The sequence below is a fragment of the Anser brachyrhynchus genome, assembly GCF_964034855.1.
Source record: "Anser brachyrhynchus genome assembly, chromosome: 15".
In the NCBI taxonomy this organism is placed as follows: domain Eukaryota; kingdom Metazoa; phylum Chordata; class Aves; order Anseriformes; family Anatidae; genus Anser; species Anser brachyrhynchus.
Genome location: NC_137733.1, coordinates 2240783 through 2254542, shown reverse-complemented (window position 1 = coordinate 2254542; position 13760 = coordinate 2240783). Strand labels below are relative to the sequence as shown.

At 46.7% G+C, this 13760-nt stretch overlaps 1 protein-coding gene across 1 annotated transcript in view; it reads right to left on the bottom strand.

Annotated features, from left to right (window-relative positions):
* The window catches only part of ROGDI (rogdi atypical leucine zipper), a 15130-nt gene extending 1370 nt beyond the window's left edge, over positions 1–13760 (bottom strand). Inside the window, exons 1-10 of the mRNA XM_080557107.1 lie at positions 13654–13760; positions 11373–11444; positions 10169–10251; positions 8810–8864; positions 7856–7936; positions 5381–5476; positions 2164–2262; positions 1572–1685; positions 770–819; positions 103–229 (exon numbers count right to left, since the gene is read on the bottom strand). Coding sequence (XP_080413233.1) covers positions 103–229; positions 770–819; positions 1572–1685; positions 2164–2262; positions 5381–5476; positions 7856–7936; positions 8810–8864; positions 10169–10251; positions 11373–11444; positions 13654–13695 — 819 coding nt within the window. The 5' untranslated portion in view covers positions 13696–13760. The remainder of the gene's footprint in view (positions 1–102; positions 230–769; positions 820–1571; positions 1686–2163; positions 2263–5380; positions 5477–7855; positions 7937–8809; positions 8865–10168; positions 10252–11372; positions 11445–13653) is intronic.

The window sequence follows — 13760 nt, the reverse complement described above, 5'->3', positions numbered from 1 at the left end:
CATGTACCAGTCACACAAATTAACATCACATCAGATTTTTAAACCTGAGATCCTCTCAAAATCCAGATTTAAAAAACAAAGACCCTTCTCTAAGGATGTTACCTTGTCCTTCAGTTGCTGGCAAAGCTGCAGTGAAACTGTGAAGAAGACGAGGGCATCGTTTAACCATGGGACAACACATTCCACTTTATGGACATGGCTGACTTCATACCGCTGGTTGCCAAACTCACTGGAGAGGAAAAAAAGCAGTTTCACACAAAACAGCACAAAATATAGAACTCATGTGTCCTCCATTCTCACACAAGGGATCGGAACAACTTCTACGTTTAAAAACAGCATCTGGCAAAGTTACAGAATGCAAACTCTCAGTTTATCTCTGACTGGATTCAGAGTTAAAAAAAAAAAAAAATGTAACAAGCTTCAAGTAGAAACATTGCCACTTTCCAGAGAGGCATAACACAGGAAATGCAGATGGCAATACCAACAGCCTGATGTTCATTTTGGCTGACAGCTCTAATCTCTTGCAAAACTCAAGGCACTCTATAAGCGACTGGAATCCTGAAAAGCCACCCCTCCGTGGTGGGATGGCTTGCATAACCGGAGTGCTGCAATGGATGGCTACAAATTCTTCAAAAGGGATAGGCCATGAAGAAGTGGCAGGGTAGCCTTTTATGTCAGGGAGTGTGTGGATTGTCTTGAGATCTCATTTGGATCTCATCCTCAGCATCCTCCTATCCCTTTTACACAGCCTTGTAGTAATTGTACTTACAACATGGCTCCAGGGTTGTGTAGAATGGATCCTCCAGCAGGCTTGAAGTTCTACAGGAGAAGAAAAGGGTCATTAGGATTTTAAGTTAGTGAATTAATCATTTAGAAGACCTTTACTATTTGCACTCACAGTAGCCTGACAAGAAACACCTGATACATATGCCTGAATACTCCATTCATATTGAATACAAGCCAGTTGATCCCATCTTGCTCCTTCAGAAAAAGCACATTCTACACAGTAGCTGAGTGCAATTTAGATCCAGATTTTAGAACAAGAAAAGTAAGTTCCCACTGACCAGAAGAAAAATAGGAAATTGATTTTAGGAAAAATATCCATATGGAAGGACTGCATCTCATAAACCTTAAGGGTTTAATTCTGTTTTTAGGGGACATCAAGTTGACTCAAATGCAACATGCAAAGCAGAAAAGTAACCATCAAAACTCCATTCATAAAACCCCCGATGCTACTTCGATGTAAGCTGGATTACTACAATTACACCCTTCCAAAAGCATGTAAAGTTATCAAACTACATTGTAAGATAAAACATTACTTGGCAAAAAAAAGTTTCTGACTTTCTTCAGAGTACTGCTATTTTCTTTTTGGCTAAGTGGCCATGACCTGAACTACATTTAGAGCCAGTGCTCTGACTGGAGCAGATCTAAACACAGACACTTAGTGTCAGTCACAGTCACTTTTGCATTATCTTATGCTTATAACGGTGCACCAAACAACAGTGTGATCTCCTCATAGTGACAAGTAAGAAGGGGTAAATAAACAAGGCTGAAGAGATAGCAAGCATCACCTTAGTTGTGCTGGGCTGCAGCACATGGAGTTGGTAGATGGTCAGGCACAGCTTATTGAGGTTAATGTAGAAATTCACAAGGATGTCTGGAGGCAGAGCAGGAGCGAACATTCTCTGGTGAGAAAATAAGTTGTTTCTTTAACAGTGAACTGACCATTATTTCTAATGCTAGGCAATCACTAGCTTTTTATAAGCTATACTGCAATTATCCCATAGTGAGAGACACATTAAGAAAGAAACAGATTGAAAAGCACACATGCAATGGTTGTTCCTCTTGCTGCACTTCATCAGACTGTGTTGGTATGAGTGCTGGTGACAAAATAAGATGAAGCAGTATTCATACAGGGAAATCATCCCTGTACAACCTTCCTGGGAAGGGAACAGAACTTCTCTGAGAACCAGCGTCCTCACGCCCAAGTCATCTGCTCTCCCACAGGAAGATACAGGAACAGTCAAAAACATTGAGCTCAGGGCTTGCGCTTACTTCACCTCTCTCTCTGCTTCAGGAGGGGTTTCAGAAATCCACTTTCATCAAGATGCAGCACAACATCCTGACACAGAGTGTATGAATCCTAGACTACCACGCACTTACTGTGAGACCACTGGAGGCAATTTCTGGTAGAGTCAGAGTGGCTGGAGTGGTAAGACGATTCCGTGCTCTTGAGAGCTGTAACATCACAGCATCCATAAGCTGTAAGATAACGTACAGTACACTGCTGAGTGACGACCCCTGGATAGCTCTTGATAGCAAGGCTGTAGGATTTTGCAACAACCACTACCCCTTCCACTCAGGATCTGGGGACTTGGGAAGGGACTTGCTAGTACCACAAGGACTAGCAGACAAAAAAACATCAACAAGACACAGACAGGACCCTGGAAAAGGAGGTGTCAACCTGTTGCCATGAGTTATAAGAGACCATGACAATCATTTCTGCAAAAATACCAACCAGCAACAAATATGAAGCTTTGGCAGCAGATGAAATCAGAGAGCAAGACTCACACAGTGAAACAGCACCAGCTATGCCTGCCAGAAGTTGCAGAAGAAGATGGCAAGTGCTAGTAGTAACTCCCAACTGAGAGGCACTGAGACACTCATCTGCCAGCCTGTTACGCAGTCAAGGGAAGTCTGCTACTTGCCAGGAGCTAAGGTCCGGGATGCTGCAGAGATTGCCAAAATTGGTAGAAGGCACACACAACCTCCTACTTCTTTTCCACATGGGTACCAACCATATGGTACAGCACAGCCTGAGCAAGATCAAGCAAGACTTCAGGGTCCTGGGGTCACACGTGAAAGGGACAGAGGACCAGATGGTCTCCTCTATCTTGCCAGTCAGAGACAGGGGCATGGGCAGAAGTCAACGCATCATGCAGGTTAACATCCAGCTACATGCTCATGAGCAACAGAGAGGAAAAGCACACCTCTCAGAGTAGCGAGGAACACCCCAACCCAACCCTCCAAAAAGGTTCGACAGTTTAAGACCCAAACGAAATGCTTCTACACAAACACACATGGTATGAATAACAAACAGGAAGAACTGACAGCCACTGCCCAGCTGGAAAACTACAACCTGACTGCTATCACAGAAACTTGGTGGGATGAACCACATGACTGGAGCTTTCCAATTGATGGCTATAAACTGTTCAGAAGAGACAGACAAGAAAGGAAAGGGGAAGAATTGTCCTGCATGCAAGAAAAAAAGGATCGATTGCACAGAGCCATCTTTAAAGAACAACAAAACACAGGTCTTCTGGGTGAAAACTAGAGACAAAGGGAACTGTGGCTGACATCTATTACAGCCCACACAATCAACGAGAGGATGTTGATGAAAAGTTCTTTCTTCAGCTCCAGGAAGCAGCACACTTGCAAGGCCTTAATCCTGCTAGGTAACTTCAACCACACAGCCACCTGCTGGAAAAGCAGCAAAACAAACTGCAAGCCAGCCAGGAAAACTACTGGCATGCACTGAGGATAACTTCCTAATACAGGTGATAGAGAGCCCAACTAGAGGACAGGCGTTGTTGGACCTCTTGCACTCAGGTCCAGTTAATTTCAAACATGAATACAGGCTTGGCAACGAGTAGACTGAGAGCAGCCCTCTGGAGAAGAACTTGGGACTATAGGTGGATGAAAAACTGAGTATGAGCTGGCAATGCACACTTGCAACCCAGAAAGCCAATTGTATTCTTGACTGCATCAAAAGAAGTAGAGCTAGCAGGACAAGGGAGGTGAATCCCTCTATTCCACTCTCATTCACCTGGAATACCACATCCAGATCTGCGGCTCCCAGCACAAGAAGGACATGGACCTGTTGGAGAAGGTCCATAGGAGGGCCACAAAGATGACCAGAGGGCTGGAGCACCTCTTCTATGAAGATGGGCTGAGAGAGCTGGGATGTTCAGCCTGGAGAAAAGAAGGCTCCAGGGAGAACTTAGAGCAGCCTTGAAGTACCTAAAGGGGGCCTGTAGGAAAGATAGGGAGGGATTCTTCATCAGGAAGTGTAGTGATAGGATGGGGGGTAATGGTTTTATGCAAAAGAGGAGAGATTTAGATCAGATATTAGGAAGAAATTCCTCACTATGAGTGTGGTGAGGCACTGGAACAATTGGCCCAGAGAAGCTGTGAATGCCACATCCCTGGCAGTGTTCAAGGCCAGGCTGGATGGGGCTTTGGGCAACCTGATCTAGTGGGAGGTGTCCCTGCCTAGGGCAGAGGGGTTGGAACCAGATGGTCCTTAAGGTCTCTTCCAACCCAAAGGATCCTGTGATTCTACAATTCTATGACAAACATAGTTTAGCTGTTACCAGGAACTGGAGAGAGAACATCTACTCATTACAAGAAAAAGCAGAGAAGATGAGATGAATTACTGATGCCACAAAAGCATTGACAAACTTATCGTAAGCGCTTCCAAATAGCAGGTATTCAAGGAAAACAACCTATGTCCTAGTTCTCCCCACTACCACATCATAGATACAACTACTGAATGCCCCCCTGCCCCATCCATAACCACATATGAACTAGGGCACTAAAGAACCAGCTCATCGTTGGTCCAATCCTGCCAGAGACACCACAGTTCAAATGCTCTATTCAGGAAGACTTCCTTTTCCAGATGTGGGAATCAACATATGTCTGTTATAAAGCTCATGACTGCTAAGATAAAGGCATTAGAAATGATGTCTAATTACCCCCCCTCCTTTCACCCAAAATTAAAAAGGAGATTGGTAGTAAAAATTTGGCAGCCCTTGTGCATACAGAGATTTAAAAGATGTGGCTTTTTCATGTTTGATATCGTGGCAGGTTCTGAGTAAATCCCAACTCTGGTCCAGAGAGCATGACCAAGCAGAGGGCTGGGCTTTATGCCACACAACAGCTGGCCTGTATCAGACAGCATCAACAAGTCATTTTCAAATCATCAGTAAATTGTAAGTACTAAATGTCATTTTTTCATGGCTGATGACTGCTTCATTTCTTCTCTCAAGAGCACTGACTGACAGGGAAGAGCATGATCTACATAACTGCACCATCCAGGAAAGATTAAGGGAGGTTCTCTCAAAACACCACTGCAGTACAACAGGGCACTCACTGCTCAGTTTACCATTACTGTGATTTGCAACGCTGTTACTGATGCTAGATTGGTAATAGATTCATGTCAAATGTGAAGTCGCATGGATACTCCTTGACACACGTATATACAGGTACAACTGAGGAATCCGTTTCCAGTCAAGACAGTAATGTGCATTAAGTGTCAAAAACCAAATGAAGGAAAGAAACATGTATGTTCCAACTCAACTAGAGAGTGCTTTCTCCTCACCTTGAGGACCTCTGAGCCTGTTTTGAAGTGGTAGCTTACATCTCTCTTCATAAGCAGGTAAATTGCTTGGTTAACGTGGTTTCTAGCATCCTGTATCTGCAAAGGTACAAATGCAGCACCGTTATAGAAGCACTGTCTCTAACACATGCAAGAAAGCAGAGGTTACCCTACCTCATTGGCCCTAAGAAAATGGTGACTTCTCAGACATTAAGGACATTTTTCTATGAGTACCAGACATTTGCTGACACAAATCTACCAGTGCTGTCCAGATCCATTACCAGGTTCTTCACCCAAGGACTGGGGATTCTAAACGGTCTGAAAGCTACAAAACGAATTGTCAGCAAAAATACTGCTGCTGCCCCAAAGGAACAGTGACATCAGGCATTCTCATCCTGTGAGAACTCCAATCATGACTATTCAGGTAGGAATTCTCACTGCTGATGGCATATGGTGGTCAGGTCTAGCAACACATATGATGATTTATTCCTTAGAGATAAAAACAAATGACAAATCATATCAATAGAAGAAATGAGCAGCAAACATTGATCTCTCCCACAGACTCTATGGCATCAGGCCAGAGTCCTGTACTTGTTGGGGTTGAGTGTTATCACCATCCTCAAGAAGCTGCCACTGCATTTCTTGTGTGGAACATGACCAGACTCAGGACACAGCTAGCCAAGTTCCTCTTAAGCAAAACTGCTTGCAGCCAAGAGACAACTACGAAAGCAAGCTTGATAGGTGCATCCCAGTGCTTTCATGCAAAGGCAAACCAGACGAGAAGGAAAACCCTGAGAGAAATTGACTTGTATTCAGTTCCAGGAAGCAACAAAAGAAAGGAAAAAAAACAACGAGGTAAGATATAGGGAGAAATAGATGAAAAGGCAAGTCTGTATGAAAGGTGGCTGCTGGGAGATGGTTAACACAGCTTAGGATATTTGTAGTTCAATTCATCTACACTGCTCCTCAGCAACACCAGATCTGAGCTCAAATTTGCAGTGGCCTCCCTTGCACAGATCTAGTCACTGGTTCCTTCTCACCATGGGCTCACGGATCACAGAAGAGTCCTGCTGAACTGGAAGTTACAGGAAGGAAAGATGATAAAATCCACTGACAGCTTGCACAGATTCTGCAGGTACTGGGGCTATGACATCTCTAAACACTATCACCTCCAGCCCGTACATCTTTCAGATGCTTTTGGGAAAACTATGCGGTTCCTGGCAGTGCTGGCAAACTTGCTCGTTCTGCTATTATAAGGACATGCTATTTCCCCTTGAATTTGCTATCTTTTCTAATCAAGTTACTAAGAACGTCTGTGCCTGCACCTGTGTTCCTCAAAAGTGTGCCTATACTACAGTTTCTTACTTACGACTTTAACCTATTTTGCACAAAGAAAAAGAACAATCCAACTGGCACCATGCACTATGGAAAGATGCAATGAAGGATTCGAGGTGGTCCTTTTCAATTCAGACAGGACAAAGATCTCCACATAATCACAGTAAATGCTTCTACACAGAGTCCTTTAGGTACTCACATTCCACATCTGAACAACATTGCAACCATTTTTCCAAGTAAATAAAGGTGTTTTGCATAAAAGCTGGCAGAAGCCCATCAACTGAGCAGTGGGACACAACAGCCAAAAAACTGTGTGGGCTGTGCAGTCTTAGCACAAAAGTTCCCTTGCCTTGTTGTAAGGCACAAACTCCCTTCATCTACACTTTGACTGTTTGCAACTCAAAGACAAGGCACACCTCAATTTGGCATTAAGAACTCAAGCACACAATTTTCTAGATTTCTACAAAGTTACCCAGTAGAGTTTTCATTCCACTGCCAAAACAGCCATTGCAAACTGCACTCAAGGACCAAATGCACTGATCACCTAGAAAAATCCAGGCTACTGCAGAGGAAAATACATAGAATACACCTTTCTTCAACTCACTCAGCTATGACAAAGTAACTGTGGGAAACTGTCTTCAAGATCATCCACTAGATCAGGTCCTGGAAACAGATCTCTCTCAGCAAAACGAGGGGAAGAGATTCAGTATTCAACATCCCTTTGACTCCTTAAGGAAGAAATTCAGCTATGCCACAAGAGCACAATGCAGTGAGATCTGTTCTCATCATAAAGAAATGCTTCTGTAAGACAATGAAAGCAAGCTACTGAACCAGCTCCAAGCCTCTGAAGTTGCTCTTTGTCCTGCTAGCCTGGAGTTTACAACTAGTCACGTACTGCACACACACCTTAGGCACTCCTTTTAAAGGATCATGACTGCGATGTCGACAGCCTTCAGCTTGCTGGTCTTTCAGAAACAAGCAGAACCCACTTCTCTCTCCTAACACCATAACTCAATTTAAATGCACATTTCCTCCCTTAGCTTTTACCACCGGAACTAGGTAACGCAGGACGGATATAGCCTTCACTGAAAGCGAGGAGGGCACACATTCTGCAAAGGGGTAGACATCTGAAGTTAACAGTACCTGCTGCAGTTTCCACTGCTTGTCTTCCCGAAACGCAAAGTGCAGAAGCTGATTACTTCTGGGCATTTTCAGATTAACGTCCTTGAAGAAAGAAACAAAACATGAGAGCAAGCAATCCCCACATGCCAAACACAGAGACTGCCAGTCCCATCCCGTTCTGCCTCCCACACCACCTTGACAAGCTGCCGAAAGAAGTTCTGGCACAACCAGAACCTCAGCCCTCTTCAAAGAGGATGTTAATACAAAGGATAAGCTGAAAGGCATTTGGTGTATCAAGAGGCAGGCAGGCCGTACCATCTCAACTCAGAAGGTCCCCAATGAAGTTTGAAATTACAACAATACAGGCAATAAAGGTGAGGAATCCCCAGAAAAGTCAATTTCACCACTCATCATAGGAATTTTAGTATCAGTTGGTATTATTACCAACACATACCCCTGACAATTACACTTCTTTCTTGTGGACAAACTAGTAAAATTTTTGCAAAACATGCAAGTCCAAAGGTTTACATAGTTATGACTACAGACTGCCTCATCTAGCAGCTCTTCCTCCCTGACTGAAGACAATACCACAGCAGAGCAGCACATGCAGGCAAAGTCAGATGTCAGCTCTGCAATGAAGTTTTTAACAGAATTCAACCATTGGAATCCTAAATCTAGGCAGCATGGCAGTGGCTCAGAGGCTGCTATCATACAAATAACTCAAATTAAAGGCATCTCATATCCATTGCCTAGTTCAACTGGCACCAAAGCTGTGGTAAAACTGCCTTGGCACTGCAGTGGTACGTCAATACCATTAAGGAAGAGGGCTCAAGATGCTGGATCTTGACAAATTTCAACAGTTGCTGAAACATTAAGGATTTAAGGCCTGTTAAGAAAGACAAAGAATACTTGTTGATCACTTGTAAAACGTAAGGATGACTTATGGTACAAAGCAGGAAGCATGGAAGTACTCACAGCTTGACACAGGGCATCTCCCTGCAGTGTCAACACACCTTTTACCTGGTCTGTGCTGAAATGAGAAGAAAGATCTGGGCAACGCAGGTCACGAGAAGCAATAGACACCTACAGAAACTGCCAGCAGCACTCTGTCCCTCCCCATCACATGCAGCCAGTCAAGGTCCCCTCCCTCCAGGGGTCAGCTGGAGCATGCAGGTGTACTCTACACACACTTCCAGATCCCCAGTCCACCACACCCTACCCGCCCTGCCTAAAACATTACGTTCTGTTCTGAAACAGGCTTATTTCATGTATTAAATATTAAGAATTTGGTCGCTGTTACAAACAGCTCTAAAAGGCACAATCACAAGATACTAGATGGATTACTGACACTGAAGTACTAGATGGATCACATGGGAGTTGAAAGCTACAAAAAAAAAATAAATCCAGAAGTCCTGTAACATGGCTCATATCACAGCAAACAGTGGTGGAAGACTGAAGCACCTGGGCTGCCAAGAACTCAGTTTAGCCATACCTGACATTTCAATATATTAGACTCTTCAGATAAGCACTTTAAGATCTACCTTGGAACAACAGTGAATAAAAACTGGACTCGGTTTTAATGCTTTAAGATTTGAAAAATACAACTTTCAAAAGCAATACAGTAACAGTGCACCCTTCTTAAGCGCTCACCATGCTGTTGCTAAGAACTAAGGTGTGCTACTTTGCGGCAAGCTTGAAAGCTCCATCAGGGCACAGATATTCAGACAGAGGACTATGCTGAAGATGAAAAAATGGACAGCTATTTCAGAAGGACTGCATTTCTATAGCAGCTTATGCACAGATCTCACTTTGTTCTGTGCCAAAGAGATTTATGATTCCTGTCTTAGGGGGATAAAGGCAAACATCAAGATTTGTCCAACGTCAGAGTCAGAAACTGAGTCAAGTGCAGAACTCAGGTCTTGTAACTCCAATTCCCAAAGCCCAGAATCCAACAAACACACCTTGGCAAGAACTGCTGACAGCAGTGCAATGGTGCAACACATCAGCATGTGGTCAGGAATAAATGGCTGTATTACAGAGTTCAGCAGGAAACTGCAAACGTCTGGCTATGGCAGCCCCTGGAACACAGCTACGGACTTTTAGGGAACCTGTCACAAGAGTTTGTTTTCCCTTAAGGCAAGCTCTCACGCCGAAGGAAGCCCCTTCGCTCTGGCAGCACCACAGGGCCCTTTACTGAAGACGCTCGGTAACAGCGTCCCTCACCAGCAGCGGGAAATGCCGGGACGGACGCTGGCACGGCGCAGGCAAGGCACGCAGTGCCCACAGCCGGCGGCCTGGCAGAGCAGCTGTGACCCAGCAGCGACAGCCACTTACCCCGCCGTGCTCAGCACGAAGCTTTCCTGCTTGGCCGCACCTTCTGCGCCGCCGGCGGGCAGGGCGAACCTGTGCGAGGCCTCCTGCTCGGGAGAGAGCGGAGCGGTCAGTGCTGGAGCTCCCGCCAGGCCTGGCCCAACCGCAGCCCGGGAAGAAAGGCGAGCCAGGAGCAGAGGGGAGATGCCGGTGGGGGTCTGGCACAGCGCAGCCACTTCTGTGACTCCAGCACCCTGCCCAGCACGGACAGGAGCACAGAGACCTCAGCCAGTGCGGATGTGCCCGGGGGCTGCCCACGACCTCTCTCACACCAGCCCCTGAAGATCAGCCCTCCTGACTGGTTATACTGGCTGCTGACTATCTTTTAATCGCATTTCACCTTTAGAACTAAGAAATTCTTCAAAACAGGTACTTTCTATACAGATAATGCAGGTTATCATCACCTGCTATGAAGCCATATGCTGAGTCAGAACTACTGCACTCTTTCCTCATTTGGCAACCTCCCCTCACCTCCACATTTTTGCCCCTGCTCTTACATCACACACCACCCCCACCAGAAGGGTGTTAACGGGCTGGGCCTGTTGAACACCAATCAAGCAGAAGAGCGGTACTCTTGTGAGCATTCCCTCCTTTAAGCAGATCACCTTCTGGCTGCCCACACACAGCTGAGCACAGCCCATACTCAGGCTGGCTGGAAGTGCCCCAGGCTGAGCTCAGCTGCGCACTTCGCTCCTCTGGAAGGGGCAGGAACGTGCAGAGAAGGTGGCGTACTGAGGGAAGGACGGGTTCAGGTGAGGAAGGCATGTGCTGCAAGTTGCTGCACAGGTAGAAGCTTGATAGTTAAGATTAACATACTCCTTTCCACCCTCACATAACAAATTTCTATGAAGATCCAGATTCTCTGTTCCAGGAACTATTCATGTTTAAGGCAAACACTTGTCACACGTGCCTGGCTGCCTCCACATGGCTTTCCTAAGCAGCTCTCTCAGCAAAGAGTCAAAGACAGAGCAATCTGGGAGAAAACAGCTTCACTGTGAATCCTCAAAACCAGAGGACAGGCAAACACTGGACATGCCTGATGGCCCTTTTTGTGTACTCTCAACTTAGAATTTTTTTTCCTGTGAGATAAATCTACCACCACTCCTCACATTGATGAGCAAACAAACAAACCCACAGCACAAAAACAGATTAAGCAGATTACCCTTACCTTCAAAATATCCTGCAGCTGTTTCAGAACAGCATGGACCTCTTCTTGTAAAAGCCATTTAAACTCTTCCTCCTACATTGCGTAAAGATAGCAGTGGAATCATTAGAAATATTCGCCAAGTACTGGAAATAAATCTCAGACATATGAAATTATTTAAGTTGTAAGTATACTGTTATGTGTGATGTTTACATCACATGCTAGTAGAAGAAAGATGTGTCAGTTGTATTCAGAGGCCTTATTCCCTGCTTTTCCACCCCAGCCAAGTGAATTGTCCTCCTTTTTGTTTTGACTTTAACAAAACAGTGTTTGTACAAGTCACTGCATCAATAATCACAGCATTAGGAGATAACAGACAGCACAGTATGTGGGTTTCAGATGGAAGTTCAGATTCCGCTGCTTCACACCCTGAGGCTTTTTAAGCTGCTGTGTTGGGCTGACACCACATCTCCTGCTCCTTCTCAACAGGATGCAGGGAGAAAACAAGATGAAAAGCTTGTGGGTTGAGACAAAGACATGGAGATCTCTTATCAGTTACCATCAGAGACAACTAAGGTACAACTTGGGTAAAGTTAACTTATTGCCAAGTAGATGTTGAGAAACAAAGACAAAAACTAAAACACCCCCACCCTAATCCCACCTTGAACAACATTTTACCAAGCAACAGCAGCCTAAAAACAAAACAAGCTAAATTAAAAACTGTCCAGGGGAGAGGAAGACTGAAGATTCCCAATCATTTGGGCAAAATTCAGTAACAAACAAGTTTGTATCTGTTGATTTAACACCTCAGGCATCAGTCAGCTGTCTGCCACAAAAAAGCCTGTATAAAACAGATCCCCAGAACACAGCTAAGCATTTCTGCTAAAGCCCAAGAGCCCACTCAGAAAATCATTGGAAAAAGTGGGGAAAGAAGCAAGCAAGGGATAGAGAAGAAATTCATGCTTGCTACCTTGTAAGACATGGGAAATTTTTCACGTGGAAAGTACTGGAAGGGAATGAAGTGAGCACATTGCCCCCAGAAAAAGTCAGAAAGCTGTGATCAACCCAGAATTTTAAGCCAAGTTATCCAAGCCCCAGGCCTAAGGTTTCTCTGCTAGATAGTTCCTGTTTACCATAAGAAACATGAAATGACTACTGATGGATTTACTTGTATCTACTTATGCAACAGTTGTATGAACAAGGATGAGAACAAGGACCACTCTGAACATACACGTTCACCCAGAAGAACTAGGTACACACAGCAACACTAGATAGGGTTCTGGCTGTCCTACCAGCGCGAGCGCAGCACCACTGCCCTTCCTTCCCCTGGTAGTCCTGGTTTGGGTTTCTGGGCATTGCACTGACATAGCAGATCCCTTGCCCTTCCATTCTCCGTAACGCTCTCCTTCAGGTTCCCGAAGGAAGGGAAGTAACTTGGGTAAAGCACAGGCATTGACTGTCTCTACCACCCCGCTGCCACCACGCGGATGTTTTAGGTCACATTATTCCACTTCAAATTGTTACCGGCATCTTCCATTCCCCCTAGTGAGAGGGGAAGAACCCCCAAGGTACACGTTTCTGATTTGAGGTCATTCACTACATCTACGCGTTTGTATTCTTGAGGAATGCCAGACACCCTACAAATCGCATTAATTTTAGACAGATCTTATTTTCTGCGCTTTTGTTTTGGACCCCGTGACTTCCCACCTGCCCTGGATAAATCTCAAACTCTCACCCTCCGCAGGGAGCCTTCGCTGCTTCTTGCAGCTCCCACCCGCGGGTACACGGGCAGCGCCAGCCTGTCCGCGCCTCCTGCACCTTTTGTCACGCGAACGGGGCCGCCCTGCCGCGCCTACCAGCTCCTAGGCCTCGTCTCCCCCCGCCGTGCTGACCAAGGTCAGGCCAACACGCACGGTTATTTACCCATAAGCACGGCGGCCTCCGGCGCCGAGTCTCAGACCCACAGCCACCGCCGCCCCCCTCGCCTCCCGGGGACCCCTCGGCCCGGCCGGCCCCGCCACAGCGCCTCAGAGGGGCGGCGGGAGGGGAGCGAGGCCTCCGGGCGGGCCCGGGCCTCGGGGAGGCGCGGCGGCAGCGGGCTCGCACCCACCCGGCCGCGGCCCCGCGGCTCACGGAGCAGCCGCACGCAGCGCCCCGGCCCGGGCGCAGGCAGGGCCTGGCCCCGAGCCGCAGGGGGGCCCCCGCCGGGCCGCCGACGCCCGGCTGCTGCCGGTCACGAGCGGCCGCGTCAGCGCCGAGCCCCGGCCGGACGCGGCGCGGAGCCCCCGGCGCTGCGCGCACTCACCAGCACGGCGCGCTCCGCTGCGCTCGCCATGGCCACCGCCATCGCGCCGCCGGCCCGCCCCGCCCCGCCCCCTGGTGGCTGCAGGCGCCGCGCTCAGCCCGGCCCCC